We start from the raw sequence: 19,941 nt of genomic DNA on the forward strand, positions 1-19,941 counted from the left end.
GCAAGCATACTGATTACCCCTTCCCCTAGTGTGCCCTCTCATATACAGCCCCCCATCTCTCCCCTTACCCCCTTATCCCTTACTTTCTTGTAGGACAAGATGGATTTCTATACCCCATTGCCTATATATTTATTTCCCAGTTGCAAATAACAACAATATTTTAACATTCGTTTTTAAAACTTGACAATTTCTTTTACTCTCAAAGCTTCAACTAAGCACTGTGGCCCCTAGGCTAGTTATGACAGAGTTTACGGACCAAAAACTAGCAGAGGAAATCTGGACATATGAAGGGACAGGGAGTCAGTTAGTTCCTCATGATCAAGCTACCAATATGAGGGACAGTCATTAAGGGACTTCATTCAGTACTGATATGGAAGAGGGTAAGCTATCCAAACAGTACTAAGGGTTGAAATAGCTTTAAAAAATAATCCTGCGTGGGAGGTAAAGGCACCAAGTGTACTCACTCTTGTTCCCTCATTTTCTGTCTTTCATCTCATTCTATCCCTACCCCCTAAGCATTGGAAATTATTTACTTCAAAGCTTCAGGCAAGGTCAAGCAGCTCTGACTTCCAGGGCAAAGCATGACCACAGGAAAGGAATCATAGGATTCAGTTACCTCATGGTTGATGAAGGCATATACCTGTTGATCAATCATCAAACATCTAGTAATCATTTACTATGTGCTAGGTAGATGATAGGAATACAAAAACAAAAATAAAACAATCCCTGCCCTAAAGGACCTTACTTTCTATAGTGGGGTGGGGAGAAGATATGTACATATAAATATATACAAAGAAATTCAGGGACCACCAGCAGCTGGGAGGAGAAGCAGCAGGAAACACCTAATGTAGGAGATGGTACCATTAACCCCAGGGAGTATCTGGGTCCCCACCCTGTTCTGACCAGCAGTTTCTAACAACCCCAGCTCCTGGATAGAGATAATCTAAAGGTCACTTCTGCAGATTTGTTTCTTTTTTTTTTAGTGACTTGCCCAAGGTCACATGGCTAGTTTTGTGTTAAGTGTCTGAGGTCACATTTGGACTTGGGTCCTCCTGACTCCAGGGCCAGTGCTCTATCCACTGCACCACCTAGCCGCCCCACTCTTTTTTTTCTCTCTCTTTTTTCAACACTCCCTGAAGTTTGGCTATTCTATGTATCCCAACTATATGCCCCCTTTCTGTTTCCCACAACTATACCTTATAGGAATTCCTTTTTTCTCCTTAGGGGGGAGGGGGGAAGAGAAGCATCCCAGTATAAATATGACAGAGTTTTGCCCCAAATTGTAATTCCTTGACCCTGAATAAATGCATCTCTTTCTTTAATGATCACCTAGTTGGTCTGAATTTTCCTAGGGCCCCTACCCTCTTTTTGAGAGCAGTTAGAAAAATGTCTGGTCAGGGGCAGATAGGTGGTACAATGAAATAGAGCACCAGCCCTGGAGTCAGGAGGACCTGAGTTCAAATTTGACCTCAGACACTTAACACACTTACTAGCTGTGTGACCTTCGGCAAGTCACTTAACCCTAATTGCCTTGCCTTCTCCCCTCCAAAAAGAAAAACAAAACAAAACAAAATGTCTGGTCAGAACAGGATAGGGACCCATGGATTCCCAGGAGCCAGCAAAACTTAAGATAAAGCCCTGAGCTAAGGATTCTGGGAGGTGAGGAGAGTTCATACTCCAGGCACGGGAGCCAGTTTATACAAATTTGTGGAGACAGGAAATGAAATATTAAACAAGGAACAATAAGAAGGCCTCAAGTGCAAGAAGTGGAATGATATATAACAACCCTGGAAAGCTAGGCTACTTTTATGCACTCCTAGAACATGCCCTCTCCTTACAAGCTCTTTAATTCAAGAATTAATTAATCACCTATTATATGCAAGGTAAGACTGAAATCCTCTTTCTTCAAGGCCCAACTCAGTTCAATTTCTTCAAAGAAATCCTTCCAGCTGTGATTTCCCATTTCAGCTTCCCTATTGCACGTTGTCTGATCTCTCTTTTCCCCTATCACATACATTTGTCTATACAACAGATGCTTGGGAAGTGCTGTTTTTCATCCCAGTATTCCCAAATAAAACATGGCACCCTGCACACAGCAGGTACTTGATAAATGTTTGTTGAATCCAGTGGAATGTCATTGCGGACGGTGAAGCTCAGAGCCAGGGAATGGCCCGAGATCTCACCACCCTCAGAGGCATGTATCTGCACTCACGGCTCCCTGACCTGGTGGAGAAAGGTGGGGAAGAGCGAGGAAAGGGAGGGAGGGGAACAGGAGACAGGGAAGGAGCTGGAGAAAGACAGAATGTGGAAAGAAGGAAATAGAGGGAAGAGGGGGGCAAGGGGAGAGAAGAGAGGGAGAGGGGAAGCGGAGGGAGGGGAAAGAGGAGGGAGGGGGACAGGGAAAGGGAAAAAGAAGATGCAAGAGGGAATGGAGGGAGAAGGAGGGGAGGAAAAGCGGGGGCGGGGGGACAGAGAGCCGGGAGGGACGAGCTGGGAAAGGCGGAGGCTGGGGGGCTCAGTGCGTCCGGGGCGCCTCGGGAAGCCACCAGGGGGCGCAGTGCGGGCACTGGGCCCCGGGCACCGGCGGCCCTCCCCTCCGGCCTCCGCTCTGCGGCGCTCGCCCTCGCTCGCTCTCCGTCGCGCTCGCTCCCGCGCTCTTTCCTGTGCTCCCGCCCGCTTCGCTTCCGCTTTCTCGGGGAGCTGGGCCCAGCCCGAGCCCCACCGCTCCTGCTGCTTCGGGGAGCCTGGGGGGCTCCGGGCTGGCAGGATGTGGCTGAGCCCGGAGGAGGTGCTGGTGGCGAACGCGCTGTGGGTGACAGAGCGCGCCAACCCCTTCTTCCTGCTGCAGCGGCGCCGCGGCCACGGCAAGGGCGGCGGCCTCACGGGTGAGGGCCGGGGCAGCCGGACAGCGGAAGGGGAAGCCCCGGGCCGGGACGGGAGGGGGGTGGGGTCAGAGGGGCCTCCGGGGATGGGGGGAGGGGCGAGGACCTGAGGCCTAAAGGGGAGCTGGGAGGGGGCGGGGCCCGGGAACATCTGGCGACCCGCTGGGGCAGCTGGAAGGGAGAGGCTGGTGCTGGGTCCCTGGATCCTTCGGGAAAGGGGGCTGCCCCCTCTGTCCCCCGGCCCCAACAGAGTCGAGAGCTGCAAGCTTGCTTAGAGAGCGTGCTGTGCATCCTGCTGGTTATACTGATGGGGAAACTGAGCTCCGGAGAGGGAAGGCCACTTGCCCACGATCGCAAACAGGTCCTGGCAGCAGATAACCCCAAACCCAGGCCTCCAGACTCCTCACCCCGAGCTCTGTCTTGGCCACTGAGCCTTTAGTAAGGCCCAGGATTTCCTCTCCCCTCCTGGTCCTGGGATACATACAACTAGAGCCCCCCAGTCAGCAGGCTTGTTTTGTTTCCAGTTTGGTGACTGGGTTCCCCCCAGGACTTAGAGAGGAGTGGAGGTCACCGGGCTATCTGGGGTCCCAGGTACTTTCCCAAAGGAAATTTTTTGTAGTTGTCTGTCTCTTCCTCTCAGTCAGCTGTCACTTCTGTCTGAGGTCAAGGGTGTCCGCCAGTAACATCTGCCCCCTTGTGAATGCCTTAGCCTGGTAATGAGAATCAGGGGAGGAACTTGAACTTTCTTTGTGAAAATTCGGTGCTAGTCCCTGGAAATATTGAAGTGTTAGCTCCAGAATCTAGGCAAATTTCAAACCAGCTAATTGCATTCCACTACTTGAAATTCTCTCTACCGATTTGATCGACTTTAGCTCCTGCTGAACTTTTGGTACAAAATCATTTGATTGGGATGTTAGGCTGTGAATTTCCAGCTCCAGGGTAAAGGGATTGAGTTTTGTTGAACAGATTTCCAATGCCCTGTACTTTGGGGTACAGTGGGAAAGAAAGTTCGCCAGGCATCTCTACTCATCCTATTGTTGGTAATGACCTTGGACCTCACTTAGCTCTTTGCTTCTATCTCTCTTGAACAGTTTTTACTAATTTGTGTCTTTCTCATACAACTATATCTTATCCAAATTTTCCCCATACATAAGTGCCTAAGAAATTATTTGTTAAAGAATTAAACAGTGAAGTGACTGCTAATAGATATCTTAAAAGTACTTTGGGATCCTTTAGAAGTTAAGGTAATACAGCTAGGTCCCAGTCTCTGTGAATAATAAATCCAACGAAGTGATCACATTCAAATTCCATTGTATATTTTCACTGGACTGGAGCCAGTGGCCGTATTTTGCATATAATTATAGCTTTGAACATTCAAATTCAAGTGATATGAACACTTCACAGGATTCATCATTCATCCTGTGCCAATATTACAGAAAAAGGAAAGACTAGTCAATTGTAGATATAATGAATGAAGACTAGAGAGAAGAGATTGTGATTCTATAAAGTAGTTATATAGTGAGAAACAGTACATTTTTAACAATCCCACTTTTCCAGAGGTCAGACATCTAGAATTCTCAAACATGGAATATACACCCAACCAGAAATAAACAAAGACCTTCAGATCAACATCATATACTTTGTGCTTCTGAGGAACCATCTGGACCTTCCTCCTCCAATATCTTTATCCTGGATGCTTCCTGTCTATCTGTCATTATCACATTCCTGCATGACCTTTGTTGAAAGCCCAATTCAAATGGTACCTCCTTCCAGAAGTCTTCCTTCCTTAGTCATAATGACCTTTTAACATCTCATGGTATTTTGTTTTTCAACTCTTTGATGAATTTAGATTATATTACATATTTTAGATACATAATTTAGATCCTAGTACATAGGATCTAAAGGCACAGTTACCTGTGCCTTTTCCCCCATAATAAACTATGAAGGCAGAGATCATATTTTATCTAAACAATATCCCATACCCAGCAAAGTGCTCCTAGTGCTACAGGTTCTTTCTTCAAAGTATTGAACTAGTGATTAGATGATGTGAGAATAGCAGCTAGTGGGAGCACAAAGACTGGTAAAATGTAACAGTGAGAAGAGATAGCCAATAGCCAGGAAGAGACAAAAAGAGACAGCTCAACCCAGTCCAAAGCCATTTGGCATAGCAAAGGGCTCCATATACTTAAGTAGTCCTTGGAGGAATGATTTCATTACAGTTAGAGCATAGTCATTGGCATTCATAATGATAACCCTTAGTCATTGAGAAAAAAATTTATGCAAAATTATACATAAATTATTGCATACTCTTAACAGGTTGTGCTTAGTATTCTCTGTTTAAGAAGGCAAGGATATATTTCCTGCATTTTAGAACATTTCTATCCATAATGTTTAAAGTAAGGCAAGTTTGAACAATTAAAAGAATAAGATTTGGTAATCTAGGAAATGTATTTCTGTGGAAACCTAACCTTGGGTCCTAGGTAAATGCTAGAATAATAAATTATCACTACACTAATTTATGTTAGTCATGGTCAAGGAAAATGACTACTACCTTTATGAAGTAACTAGATTTTAAATAGATACTTACAGGAATATAACAAAAAGAAAAACTGGTCTCCTGACAGGGAAGCATGTTTCCTTTTTCTCAGCAGAAAAAAGGACTATAACTGGGAAATGAAATATTTGTCATCAGGTATCATCAATATGTTGACTTGTTTTGTTTGAATTGTACTTCTTCATTACAAGGAAAAGGTCTATAGTGATAGGAGGGGTAAAGAGGGTATACAGAACACAGAATAATTGGGAAATGATTTTGATGTCAGAAGGGGGAGAAGCATCAATAAAAATATGTGGTTGCTTTGGGAATTTTTTTTTGTATTTGGAAAAAAGTTTAAAGGAATAGGAGTCATTTAGGAAGATCTAGAAGGTGCCTTGTGTCTCCAAATAACTGAGAGTTGTACAGAATGAGAAACAGTGGGTGTCAGTCATTTGAGCTGTCCCCAAGTCAAATAAGTACTTATATGTGCCAGGCACTGTGCTAAACAGTAAGGATACAAAAAAAGGGGCAAAAACACAGTCCCTGCCCTCAGATAGTTCGCATTCTATTAGGGAGACAACATGCAAGTAACTATATACATACCAGATATAGATAGTATAAATGGAAGGGAGTCTCAGAGGGAAGGAACGAGTAACAGGAGCAACCAGGAAAGGCCTCCTGCGGAAGGTGGGATGTGAACTGAGTCTTGAGGGAAACCAGGAGACAGAGGTGAGGAGCAGGGCATTTCAGGCCTGGGGGACAGCTAGAGAAGAGATGGAGTTGGGAGATGAGGCATTATATGTGCAGAAGAGCAAGGAGGCCAGTATAGCTGGATCATAGTGGGTGTGGAGGGGGAGTAAAGTGTGAAACGACTGAAAAGGTTGAAAGGGTCCAGGAGGACCTTATCATTTTCTACAAAAGGAAGTTTTCCTGGCTCCAGGGGTTCAGTTACACTGAAATGAAACCTGAAAGAAGCTAAAGAATGGCCCTCTTTTGAGACTTTTAAACAGAAAATGACAGCTATTTGTCCTGATTTCCTGGGCCACGGGACAGGTAGTAATTAATGTCTATTTGTACAGCAGTTTGTAGTTCACAAAGTGCCTTAGTACACATGATCTCATTTGATCCTTCCTGTTCTTTCAGCCCATGAAATCAGGCCATCTGTAACAGCAGTTGATGTCGCTGAAGCAGGGACATATGCCAATTAAATCCCCAGCCACATTTCTCTCCTCCTAATTTCCCAGGTCTTCTTGTGGGAACGCTGGATGTTGTCTTGGATTCCAGTGCCAGAGTCGCCCCTTATCGGATTCTTCACCAGACTCAGGACTCTCAGGTCTATTGGGCAGTCGCCTGTGGTAGGTTCTTGTGCTTCTCCTTTTCTTGCCTCATCAGAACTTGCCTTGGGTGTAGCTCAGAGAAGGATCTGAACATTGACATGCCAAGTGTCTGAGTCTAGGGGCCAAAAAAATGGAGGGACAGTGACATTCTTTATCAGGGAAGTTGAACCCAGAGCTGCTCTCAACAAGAATTTCAGACATTTTGAGCTTCTGCTAGCAAGAATGTACCCTGGAACATGTGACTGTCTTGCTGTCTCAGCAAATGCAGGCACCCAGAGCCATCAGCTTCAGTAACCTCCTTGAGACTGTGATGCTGTCCAAGAGAAGTGGGCTTTGGTGTTTTTAAAGTTCTTGTTCTAACCACTTCCTTTCTTCGCTGCTGTTCCTTATGTTTTACTTTTGCCCTCCCATAGGGAATAACCCCAAGCCTTTCATGGAAAATGAGGTAGAGAACCTGTGGTTTAGGTATAGCATGTCTGGGCTTAGGTCTGATAGAGTCATGTATAACTGTGAAGCATTATGACTTCTTTCTCCAAAGGTAGTAACAGTCCAATAAGCTTGAAAACTCAAGGTATGGAATCAGGGCTCTGGCCCTTTTGACAGGGAAGGGTCCAAAAAAGAGACTAGGACTAGACGTTCCCCAAGGTCTAGAAAGGTGGTCTTGGTACAGTGTTCCTTAGGAACTAAATATCCTGGAAGCCAAGCTCATCTGCAGTCAGACATTTGGATCAGAAACCTCCACAGTATCCCAGAAGTCTGTCCATCAGTTGGGTGTTTGTAACTCAAGGAGTTTTTTTTCACCTGTAGAAACAGATGTAATGTGGTGGTTAGGTTTCCAGTTCAGTCCACAAAAGCCTCTTTACCCAGAAAGTCCACTGTGTTAATTGTCCTCTAGAACACACAGTGTATAAGAGTTCCTTTGGGAAAAAGACTTTGAGTTCTGACCTGATATGCCAGGGATATATCTTTCCCAGTCAGTGACAGAACTAACTCCCAACACACACAGACACTCTCACTCACTCTCTCTCTCTTTCCCTCTCTCCCCCTCTCCCCCCTCCCCCCCTTTTCCTCTTCTCTCTCCCTTTCTCTCTCCTCCCCCTCTCACTTCCACTGACCCAAATCTCTCTGGGACTTGCTCAGTCTGGCAGAGAATAAGGGATGGGACAGAACTCCCAAGGCAAGGCAAGAAGGAAGGTGTTAAAATAAGGCTTGTGTGTTAGCACTGACAGTGTTCCTTTGGAGCTTAGGTGAAAACTGGGGAGTGGAAATAGAAACTAAATATCTTGGAAGCAGTGCCAGCCAAACTCATCTGCATTAAGGCAGATGAAAGTTATATTGAAACCCTCTGATCCAGAGGAGATGGTAGGGACTGGGCCAAACCAGGCCCAATCTGTTCTCAAGCTGGCGGTTCCAGGTGAAATGTCTAGAAATCAAAAATTCAAGTAGTAATTCTAGGAGAGTGTAATTCAGATATAATCTAGATCCTCTTTCTGCTGAAGACTGTCTTATCATAAATGGTTTTTCTTAAACTCAAATAAACCTTCTTACTTTGGATGCCCTCTCCACTATGCAAATCACAGTCTGTATGTGCCTGCCCATCCTGTTTTCCCCTGTGTTCTCTACCCAGTATGCTGGAGGCCTTGCACATTGTCTCCTGAGTAATCTCAGGACATCATTCCCCTGTCATTCCTTGTGCTAGCTCATCTTCTCTTCCTATCAAACATATCTTTTGACATCTTTTACTCTATTCTGACCAGTTCAGCTGTCATTTCATCCTCTATTCTCCTAAGTCATCACTGCTACTTTGATTTTACTTTCTTCTCTTCAGAGTCTTGATCTTAAAGTTGACCAGTTAAACCATGAACCATCCTCTGTCCTTGAATCTGTTGCACACTTTTCTCACCATCATTCATACCAGCTAGTTGTCAACCCTGGGACCTCCACCTTCCCTGCTTCCACTCCCATGCTGCTAAAGGCTGCTGGAAAACAGCACCCAATAGCCATTTGAGTCCCCTATAAATTCTTACTATCAGGTCTCCACTGAGCTCTCACAGCTGTAAGGCAGATCTTCTATTCTTCCATAATTGACTTTCACTGTCCTTGCAGCAGCTGTTCCAAATCTTTTCATCTCTTTTCAAATCCCCTATGGTACTTCTTTCCCCCAGCTTCTACAGATGACTTCACTTTATGGAGAAAATTTGACCATTCCTTCATAACTTCCCTCTTCTCCCTTACCCTATACATCAAAAGCCTTCTACATCTTCATCCTCTCCTTTTTTCCCGCTCTCAGTTTTCCAGGTTATTTCCTCTACTTGTACCCTTGATCTCATCCCCTTCCACCTCTTTTGGGAGCTCCCTTCATTAATTGTTCCCCTTCTCTCTTCTTCAGTTTTTCCCTTTCCCACTGGATCCTTTCCTGTTGTCTTCAGATATACTAAGGTGTCCTACATGGTTTAAGAAGGTTGGGGGGATTCACCTTTAGCAATTCATTGTTCAGAGCCCATCCCTTAAATGTGTATTTCCTGGTCCGTGTCCTTGATGACAGGAACAATTTTGGTTTTGTCCTCAGAGTCTAGCATAGTATCTTGTACATAATGGGTGCTTAATAAATGTTCTTCTAATTGAATAGAATTTGATATACACTGTAGTCTGGCAGTTTCCCAGTCATCTGACAAATGGATTTCTTTTTTCCTATTATGATTAATGCTATGGATATTTATGTACAGAAGCCTTTTTTTTTCCTCCTGTCAATGGCATCTTTCGGATATAGCGCTTATAATAGAATCACTAAATCAGAGAACTTGGTAGTTCTTATTGTATAATGCCATTTTGTTTTCCAAAAAGATTGTATCATTTCATAATTTCACTAACAGAGTAAGAGTGTTCTCATTTTTCCACAGTCCTATAAGCATTACATTTTCTCTTTTAACCATCCTCAGTTTAATGGGTATTTCCTAAGGCTTCTTATCACTTTTATGTACAGAGTTCTGCCTTAACCTTTATGATGGGAAATGGTTCCTAATTTTCCTCCTCAAATGAACTTGAAAGATTAATGTGTTGATGTTTTGTTTTTACTTCCCCAAAACACCTAGGTTCTTCCCGTAAGGAGATCACAAAACATTGGGAATGGCTGGAAAATAACTTGCTACAGACATTGTCCATCTTTGAGAATGAAGAAGACATCACTACCTTTGTCAAGGGCAAGATACACGTAAGGAGCCCTTCGTGTGCTTGGGGACCTTACTGGTCCTAACTCCCACCTACTCTGCCACATCAGTAACAACAAGTCATATAGCTTCAGTGGCAAACCTCAGTCCTGGGGAGCTTGCCGTCTCTCAAGACAACCATTTCATTGTTGGGCAGCTTGATCGTTAGAAAGTTCAGTTGAAATCTGACTCTATGTGACATCTTTCTTATCTCTGCTTTTCTGATCTCCTTTATTTTTAACTTTCTCAGGATACTAGATGTGGAGTATGGATGCTTTTGACTGTGTTTTTTTTGAACAAATGATGAACTTTTGGTTATTAAGAAAACCTAGTAAAACTTTGCCATCCCTCTCATTTCTAGTTTTCCGTTGAATCATTGCATGTTTTATTCACTTCAGCCATATTTAGGAAGAAAAAAAGATGACTGAAATCTGCATTAGTCTACCTAATTATAACAAATGAGTATTCATTTAAACACAATATTTCTTTTTATTTTTTTTGTTATTATTATTATTTTTTGCCTTTCAGAGGGCAATTGGGGTTAAGTAACTTGCCCAAGGTTACAAGGCTAGTTTTTTTGTGTGGCTATTAAGTGTCTGAGGCCGGAAGCGAACTCGGGTCCTCCTGACTCTGGGACTGGTGATCACTGTGCCACCTAGCCGCCCTTAAACACAATATTTCTTTAAACTGTTATACATTGAGTAAGTTCAGACAACAGCTACAGCAGGACCAGGTAGGTGGGGAAACCCTGAAGCCAGAGAGGCTCAGTACAGCAGATTGACCTGGTGGTATCACTCAAGATTGGGGAGAGCCATCATATTCTATTCATCTAGACTTCATTCTTTATTCCCCAACCTTTGAAGCTCAAGGTGTGTAAAAAAGTGTTCTGATTCAAGTTGCTCAAGACTCTTCATTAGCTACCCTAGTATGCTAGCAGGCTCCCAGTTTTCATATTTTAGAACCAGCTTCTTAAAGTAGCAAGTAGCACTTTTGCTTGACAGGATTTTTACTTTTTCATGGTCCAGTTTTGTTGGATAAATGTGAATTGAAACCACTAGCCCATAATTCTTAGTGAGGCACAGTATTTTTCTTAGCTTTCTTCCCCTAGAAAAATCAGATTATATCCAACTGTCTTCCTTGTGACTAAGTACCTAGAGAAGGCCCCAAGGCAGCAGGGCATGCCTTGATCAGTTCACCCACAAAATCAGTAAACATTTAAGTTCTTCCTGTCTACAGAAAACTATTCAGGGAGCTATGAGGAGATTTAGAGTTTAAATATAAGCTAGCTTTCTGCTCTCATGGAACTTAAGCCTGGTGAGAGATATGAAATACATAGATAATTGCAATACAAAATAGTGCATAAGCTCATTAGAAAGGTACAAAAATGCTTTGTGGCAGCCAGGAGGAAATTTTCATTGCTGATCACTGAGGGAAGTTTTACTGGTAGAATGTGGCATTTGATTTGGGCTTTAAATGATAGCCAGGAATTTAATCAGTAACAAAAACGAGGACATTTCAGGCATAGGAAACAGCATGAGCAAAGGCTCTAAGGTGGGTAAATACAAAGCTGTTCAAGGGACGTAAAATAGTTTAATTTGGCTTGAAAATAGAGCATACAGCAGGAAATAGGAGAGGTTAGGCATTGCCAAACTGTACAGCGCCTTGAATTTAATGCAAAGGAATTTGAGCTTTATTTGGTGGATGCTAGAGACACAGAAGATTTTTGAGCAGTGACCTGGCCACTCTGTGCATGAGGAAGGTAGTTTTAGTAGTAGAATGAAGAAGGGGGAGAGTGGAGGAAAGAAGACCAACCAGGAGAACATTGTGATAATCCAGGCAGGTAATGATGAAGCTCAGTACCAGTGACAGTGGGAACAGAGAAGGAGAGAGGGAAATTTTCTAGAGATGAAGTCAACAGGATTTGATAACTAAGTAGATTGTGACAAGAGGGAAGAGTCAAAGATAGCACCCCAAAGTTTTGAAAACATGGTAATTTGGATGAATGATGTTACCACAGTTAGAAATAGTGAAGTCACAAGAGAAAGCCAGCTTAAAAGAAAAGATTACCCACTTGGTTTTAAACATGTGTTTTGAGCTGCTGGTGGGACATCCAGATGGATAGGCCCTCTAGACAGTCAAAGTATGGGTCTAGAGCTCAGGACTGGAGAGAAAGATTTTGGAATTATCTGCATAATTAATAGCCATGAAATTGATAATATCACTAAGGGAGGGATTGTAGAAAGAGGGCCAAAGATAGCATTTTGTAGAACACTCACTCACCTTAAGGGATGGAAGATCAGAAGACAAAGAAAATCTTTCTAATAGGTTGTCCCTTCTGCCTTTCCTTCTTAAAAATGGAAAATAGGAAGCAGTGGAGGAGACAGCAGGGTGATCCTGGTATTATTAGTAACAGTAAAAAGTATGTGTGTTCTGGGCTTCCAAGCAACCTGGAGACTATTAGCTCTTGATTGACTTTAGCTTGAATTATTAGTGTTATTTTGGTTTTGCTAACATCCTCTGTCTAATTCTTTCATTTGGTCAGTAAGCATCCTTCCTGCAGGCAGATCATTGCACTTAACTTTTCTTAATCGTAAATTCTAAATTTTTTAAATACCATTATTGTTTTAGGAACCTAAATGGTTCCTTTTGCCCTTTTCCTTATTTATTTTACATAGGAGTCCCCATCTCCATTCTCTGTTCTTCACTCCAGGGCATCATTGCTGAAGAAAACAAGAACCTACAGCCTCAGGGAGATGAGGATCCAGGAAAGTTCAAAGAGGCAGAGCTAAAGATGCGAAAACAGTTTGGAATGCCTGAAGTGGAGAAACTGGTTAATTACTATTCCTGCAGCTACTGGAAAGGACGGGTGCCCAGGCAGGGATGGTTGTACCTGACTGTCAACCACCTTTGTTTCTACTCCTTCCTTTTGGGCAAAGAAGGTAAGCTGTTGTGATCCAGAAGCCTGTTCTAGCCCAAACAAACCATACACCAGAGAGTAGGGATTCTGAGTTCTTCCCTTTCCAGGGTTTCAGTGACTCCATATTGTGAGCCATTCCTGAATCACACTGTCCCTTATTTCTTCTGTTGATTTTTTTTACTTTGTCTCTCAAAGCTGTTTGAATTGGTGTTTCTTTGTTTGCTGGTTCTCAGTAACCTTGGTGGTCCAGTGGGTGGATGTAACTGAGTTGGAGAAGAATGCCACCCTGCTATTCCCTGAGTGCATCAAAGTTAACACCAGGGACAAGGAGCTGTACTTCTCCATGTTCCTCAACATCAATGAGACCTTCAAGCTCATGGAGCAATTGGCCAATATTGCCATGCGGCAGCTGCTGGACAATGAAAGCTTCCTGGAGGACAGGTCTCTCCCCAAGCCTGTTAGGCCTCTAAAAAACATCTCAGCCTTAAAAAGGTATGTCTCTTTTCACTTAAGAGAAACAGAGAAATGATGCAAGGCAATTGGAGACATTGAGGTTCAGAGTAGTCACCATCCTAATCCAACTTATAGTTGTATATGGGACTCTTCCTATATTGGTCTGGATGAATGAATGAAAAAGCACCTTTGTGCCACATACTTTAGTAGGCACTGGGGGATATAAATACAAAAGCGAAACAGTCCCTACCTTCAAGGACTTTATATTCCAGTGAGGAATATAATGCATCTTAGGGAATAGAACTTTGGTCTAGGGAATTACAGGGATAACAACAGATCCATAAAACAGTCTGTTGTTACGCGCTTTGTAGAAGCAGTAGTAAAATTGATTTAATTACTGTTCCAGAGCAAGAAGTGGAAAGGTAGAGGATGAAGGAGCAGTATGTGTGGATATCAGGCAAATGGGACAAGATATACAAGGGTTGGCTGGATGGCATGGGATGCATGGTTTGAGGTCAGCAAGATATAGTAGGTTAGGTGAGTTTGCATTTACTAATTCACCAGTCAGGACCACTCAGCCCTGAAGCAGAGCTCCACAGAAACTCAGATTTTGCCACCCTCTCTAGTCCTTTTCCCACACTGAGCTACAGCTCTAAGGGAATAGGTGCCCCTGTTGCAGTTTGGAATGTGATGATATATGTAGATCTAAACCATGGACCTATGGGTTACAACTCATTGAAGATCTCTGGTTTTAGACTCCATGACTATAATAGGGCTTGTCAAAGTTTGAATCTTCCAAATTCTAGGAAAAAGCTAGCCTTTGGGATGCAGGACTATCTATCCATATTGATCTGCCAGGATAAATGTCCAAAATTCAGACGCTGTAAGAAAGGCAAGAGACACATTATCTTATTTAGGACTTTTTATTATCTTAATTAGGACTAGGGTCACCCTTCCTTTCATCCTTCATTCCCAAGGACAATGGGTCTCCTAAAAGAATAATTTTTAAAAATTACTTTTTAACCTCAAATAAGAGATTAAAGTTCCAATATTCTCACTTATACATATGAATTGTGTTTGTCCTGGTCAGGCAAATGGCAGTTTATCTTGCCCTCAGCTGCAGATGGATACAATATAGCTTTTACTAGATAATAGTATTTAAACTAAATGCACCATCATTGCTAACACTTTGCCTAATGTACTTTGGTTTCTCTCTTCTGCGTTCAGAGATCTGGATGCAAGGGCCAAAAATGAATGCTACCGGGCAACTTTCCGGTTGCCAAAGGATGAACGGCTGGATGGACACACTGACTGTACCTTATGGACCCCATTCAATAAGATGCATATCCCTGGCCAGATGTTCATCTCCAACAATTATATTTGCTTTGCCAGTAAAGAGGAAGAGGCTTGTTATCTCATAATACCGCTGAGAGAGGTAAAGAATTATTTCAGTTTGAGTCTTAATTTTCAGGGTCAAGAGTCACATTATTCTGGTGGCATCCAAGATGATGGAAAGAGCACCTTTTTAGGAATTGGGATACTTGAGTTCTCTCTCTGACTAACTACTTTGGCCATTACTTCACATCTTTGTGTTTCATCTATCAAATGCAGTTAAATATATCTATCCTTTATACTTCTAGGTGGCATTTGGATGTTCATGTAGGACAGTGGAAGAAAACATGTTGGGGGATGGGGAGAGCCTATAAAAAAAATCTTTCTTTGGAAATGGCAGGAGATAGTCTATTAATTGCTGTATGATGTTTGCTGTTAGCCATACTGTGTAGGAGGGAGCATCACTTGAGTCAGTGGATTAGATTATTTTTATGAGTTTCAGCAGTTCACAGTGTATTAAGGACTTTCTTTTCCATTTGGGTGAATACTCCACGACTTTCAGGAGGACCCATTGTGAAGGACAAGAACAGCTATTCTGTGTCTGAGAGGAGATTAGACCACAAAAAAGAGACACACCAATTAATCCTGGGGTCCTGAACTCTGTTTCAAGACATCACAGTGATTGAGAGTTTCAGAGCAAGATTTGGGATAATAACTCACATTGTAGGGCCCAAGACTTGCAAGCAGTTAATGTGTAGGAAATGCTTGGAGAGCCTTGACTGCAAGTTACTGTTTAAGTGCAAAATATTGTGACTCTTCATTTGTTGTTTAGTTGTTTCAGTCACGTCTGACTTTGTGACCTCTTTTGGGGGTTTTCTTGGCAAAGATACTGGAGGGGTTTGTCATTTCCTTCTCTACCCCCTCCTCCAGATGAGGAAGCTGAGGGAAACGGGGTTAAGTGACTTGCCCGAGGTCACACAGCTAATGTCTGTAGCCAAATTTGAACTCAGGTCTTCCTGTCTCCAGGCCTGGCACTCTTATCTACTGTGCCACTTAGCTGCCCCAGGAACTATTCATAAATAATGGCAGTAAGACTTAGCTATCATTTTATTCCAGTTTGTAGCCAAAAAAAAAAAGATAAATTCTGTTTAAAACATGTGTTAGACATGGGAATCCTTTGATTCTTTTGCAAATATAAATAAATGAGATTGGTTTCCACAAGCCTCAACATCAGTCAAAAGCATTTATTTATTTATTAGTTTGTTTGTCTATTTGTGTGCCAAGCATTACACTAAGTGCTAAAAATACAAAAGAAAAAAGATAAAAGAAGTTCTTACCCTCAAGGAACTTGTCTTCTGTTGAGAAAAACAACATATGCATAGAGATATCCAAAATAAACACTGAATATATAGAAAATTAGCTTAAAGGGAAAGGAATCAGCTACTGAGGGAACAGGGCAAGGCCTTCTATAGAAGGTAGCACTTGGGGGCAGCCGTGTGACCAAAAGAAGAAGAAGGTAGCACTTGAGCTTAGTCTTTTTTTAAAGGAACCAGGGATTCTAAGAGACAGAAATAAGGATGGAGAATATTTCAGGCATGAGGACCCATCTAGTTTCCTGTCTTAAGGTGTGGAAATATCACTGTGGCCACACCTTCATTGCCTCTGATACATAGTCTTCAATATGGTCTTCAAGGGGGAAATTCCATTGCAAGAAGACAGCTTCCAAATTCAGTCTGTTTTGAGAAGAGGAGAGACTCTGAAACTCCTAATTATGTGCATGTGCCCTTTAATAGTTACTTCTTGGGTGTGTTTGGCTTCTGTTGTAGCTCAAGGGAGAATAATGAAGCAAATGTCTCTTCTTTTGCAGGTGACAGTGGTTGAAAAAGCCGACAGCTCCAGTGTGTTGCCGAGCCCTCTGTCTATTAGTACCAAAAGTAAAATGACCTTTTTGTTTGCCAATCTAAAGGACCGAGATTTTTTGGTCCAGAGAATCTCTGATTTCCTTCAGAAAACATCAGCTAAGAAGCCATGTGCTTCAGAGAGCAGAGAGAAGACTGGAGTCACAGACCCACCACCAGGGGAGGTGAGATGAAAGCAAAATTTGACATGTATTAAATTTTTTTAGTTACAGAATAAAGTTTTTCTTTTCACTGTTCCTAATTGAAGAAGTGGGTAAGTTGAACTTTTCACTTTTTTCTCTCCTTAAAAATCATGCCTTAGTCAAGTTGCTTTTTAAACTGTATGTGGCCTTCATTTTTTTCTGAAGATGGCTGGCCCTTAGTCAAAAAAAAGGTTCTCCAGTCCTCACCTGTTGGTCAAATTCAGAATCATTGAAAGCCCTCCATCAAGGGGCCTCATTCTGAATCTATCTTTTATAATCTTCAACATATACTTTTTTTTTTCTTTTTGGAGGGGGAGGGCAGGGCAATTGGGGCTAAGTGACTTGCCCAAGGTCACATGGCTAGTTTCATGTAAAAAGTAAGAAGTGTAGAAGTTAAAGTGTCTGAGGCCGGATTTGAACTCAGGTTCTCCTGACTCCAGGGCTGGTGCTCTATTCCTGTGCCACCTAGCCGCCCCCAACATATACTTTCTGCTCTCAGTCCAGGATACTCTCCTGACTCTATTGTTTCTCTTTTGTTCGTGATAGTTTCTACACGTGAAGTTCTTTTCCTCTTTCTGCTATCAGTTGAATTGTGATGTAACTAGGAATTTTCAGTCCCCCCCCCGACAGGGAAAGCCCGTCGCTTCATGTTGATATGTGCATAGTGGCAAGATTTCCATGTTAACTACTTCTTGTCTAGACCCCTTAACAATGACTCTAATGCACGATCAGGTATAAACCTGTCATGCCTACTTTCTGAGGTTTTGCCTTTTACCTCAGAACATTACATTTTTTAAACACTATCTAAACAGAAAACATGACAAGACATTTTAAACAAAGATTTAAAGTACCTTTACCCAAATATTTATTTTAAAAAGGCCATCCTAGGGAGCAGAAGTAGCCTGAGCAAAGGAAAAAAGGCAGTCTGCTTGGTGTGTTCAGGGAAGAGTGAGGGGACCAGCCTAAATCTATCAGGAGGTTCTTCTGAGGGATAACAGAAGTTATTTTTAGACTTGATCCAACAAGAAGCCTTTGTAGGCTCTTGAGTTGAATCATAGACTCTCAGAGTTGGAAGGTACATCAATTATCATCTTATTCAACATGTACTGGAATAGAAATCCTCTCTATCGTATCTCTGACATGTAGTCATTCAGCCTCCACTTAAAAACTTCATCTAGGGATGAAGTCACCACATTCCAAGGTAGCCCATTCTATTTCAGTACAGCTCTAATCATGTTGCCTACAAGGTTCTATGATAGGAGGCATCAAGAACAGAACCCTGAGAAAGCCCCAGGGTGGGGACCTTGGAAGCCCTGGGCAGCAGGAATAGCAACCAGCAGGACAGCATAGACCTAGAGACACTGAAGTCCTTAAGGCTACCCTGAGATGTCAGAGAGGTCTTGAATATCCAACTCTAAACCTTGAAGAGGTGGTGGAGGTCATCAGTAAAACCCAGAGCACTCAGGGCAACACTTAGCAGGACGGGGCCAGAACCCCCAATTCAGGAACTTAAAGCTGGAGAGATGAGTAAATCCAAGAAATACCAACCAGTATAAAAATTATTGCAATCTGTATAACATCTGCAAATATTGAATTAAAGAAAAAGTGGATTTTCCACAAGGACTACATGAAGGCCTAGAAGAGATGAAACGAGACTTTTTTAAAAAAGACATTAAAAACTCTAGAAGGAAGAATTGGAAGGACAATAAGTAGTTTGGAAGAGAAAATGGAAAAACTTACCCAGGAAATCATGAAATTCCTGAAAAATAAAAAAGGTCAAACAAATCAGTGACTCCATGCAGTAGCAAAAAATATTAGAACAAAATCAAAATATTGAAAAAATAAAAGAATCCATAAGATAGCTAATATCTAAAAGAACAGACCTGTAAATAGGTTAAGGAGAGATACTCAGTAATCATTGGACTTTTTAAAAGCCATGATCAAAGTAAAAAAATTCTGGATACTATATTTCAAGAAATCATAAATGAAAACTCAGAAATATTAGAACCCTCATGGCAACATGAAGACAGAAAGAATCCATCAGATTGCTGCGGAATACAGTATTATAAAAGGCAGTTTACAACCAAGAATAATACACCCTACAAAGCCATGATCCCATGGGGCCGGGGGTGGAGGTGGGGGATAGAATAGAAGACTTTCAGGCACTTAGAATGAAAAGACCTAAAAGTAAATGTATTTGAGCCATTGTACAGGGTTGTATGATGGTGTAATGCTAACGTCATAATAAGGGGAACAGAAGCAAGTATCCTTTCAGAACCTTAATGTCTTCATAGGGTACTAGGGAGTTAAATAAGAAAGGAAGGAGTCAGAGTTCCTGTTCTGAGCGTTTGAAGAAGGGGAAGAGAAAGAAAGGTAGAAGGAAGAATACACTAGTGTAAGAAGGAGAAAGGAGATGGAATTTGTTATTTTTCATAGTTGTGCTTAACAAGAATATGCAAATGTGGAGGAAGGGGTGGGACAGTGGGCATAGTAAATCTCACTTTTATCTGAAACAGGAAAAGGAGGGTTGAACACACGTTATAGACACACAAAGAGTTTGGTGTAGAAATATATCAAACTTAAAGGGATATGGGGGACAGGAAGGAGATGTTAAGGGGTAGGATAATATCAAGGAGGAGGTAGCTGAAAGCAGAATGAACTTCAAGATCTTGAAGGAGAGATTACAAGGGGGTAAAAGAAAAGAAACTAGAATCTATGGGAACATGTTAGATTGCCTGTTAAACAATAGGCATTTAGAGAATGGCTGAACAATATATGAATGGAATGGAATACTATTGCACTGTAAGAAATGATAAAAGAGACAACTTCAGAATATCGTGGCTATTGTGAAGTGAGCAGAAACAGAACAATTTATATAAAAATGACAGTGTTGGGGCAGCGCCGGAGTCAGGAGGACCTGAGTTTAGTTCCGGCCTCAGACATTTAACACACACACAAAAACTAGCCATGTGACCTTGGGCGAGTTACTTAACCCCAATTGCCCTCCAAAAGGCAAAAAAAAAAAAAATGACAATGTTGTGAAGAAAAACAATTTTAAAAGAATTTAGATCTCTGATCAAAGCAGTGACCAGCCTATGCTCCAGGATAACATGTGTCGAAATGTTATCCATCTCCTACCAGGTGATGGACACATGACTCAGAAAGACTTAGATTTTT

General features: G+C 42.1%; 1 protein-coding gene across 2 annotated transcripts in view; it reads left to right on the forward strand.

Annotated features, from left to right (window-relative positions):
* The first annotated feature begins 2,628 nt into the window (after window positions 1-2,628).
* The window catches only part of TBC1D9B (TBC1 domain family member 9B), a 37,405-nt gene continuing 20,092 nt past the window's right edge, over window positions 2,629-19,941 (forward strand). For both annotated transcript variants that reach the window (XM_069077646.1, XM_069077647.1), the window contains exons 1-7: window positions 2,629-2,885; window positions 6,663-6,773; window positions 9,848-9,966; window positions 12,672-12,900; window positions 13,112-13,370; window positions 14,559-14,766; window positions 16,531-16,746. In XM_069077646.1, the coding sequence (XP_068933747.1) occupies window positions 2,768-2,885; window positions 6,663-6,773; window positions 9,848-9,966; window positions 12,672-12,900; window positions 13,112-13,370; window positions 14,559-14,766; window positions 16,531-16,746 (1,260 nt within the window). In that variant the 5' untranslated portion in view covers window positions 2,629-2,767. The remainder of the gene's footprint in view (window positions 2,886-6,662; window positions 6,774-9,847; window positions 9,967-12,671; window positions 12,901-13,111; window positions 13,371-14,558; window positions 14,767-16,530; window positions 16,747-19,941) is intronic.

This window comes from Petaurus breviceps, unplaced genomic scaffold, assembly GCF_028583685.1.
Source record: "Petaurus breviceps papuanus isolate PSGF00001 unplaced genomic scaffold, PetGlider_PUasm1.0 90994, whole genome shotgun sequence".
NCBI classification, from domain to species: Eukaryota; Metazoa; Chordata; class Mammalia; order Diprotodontia; family Petauridae; genus Petaurus; species Petaurus breviceps.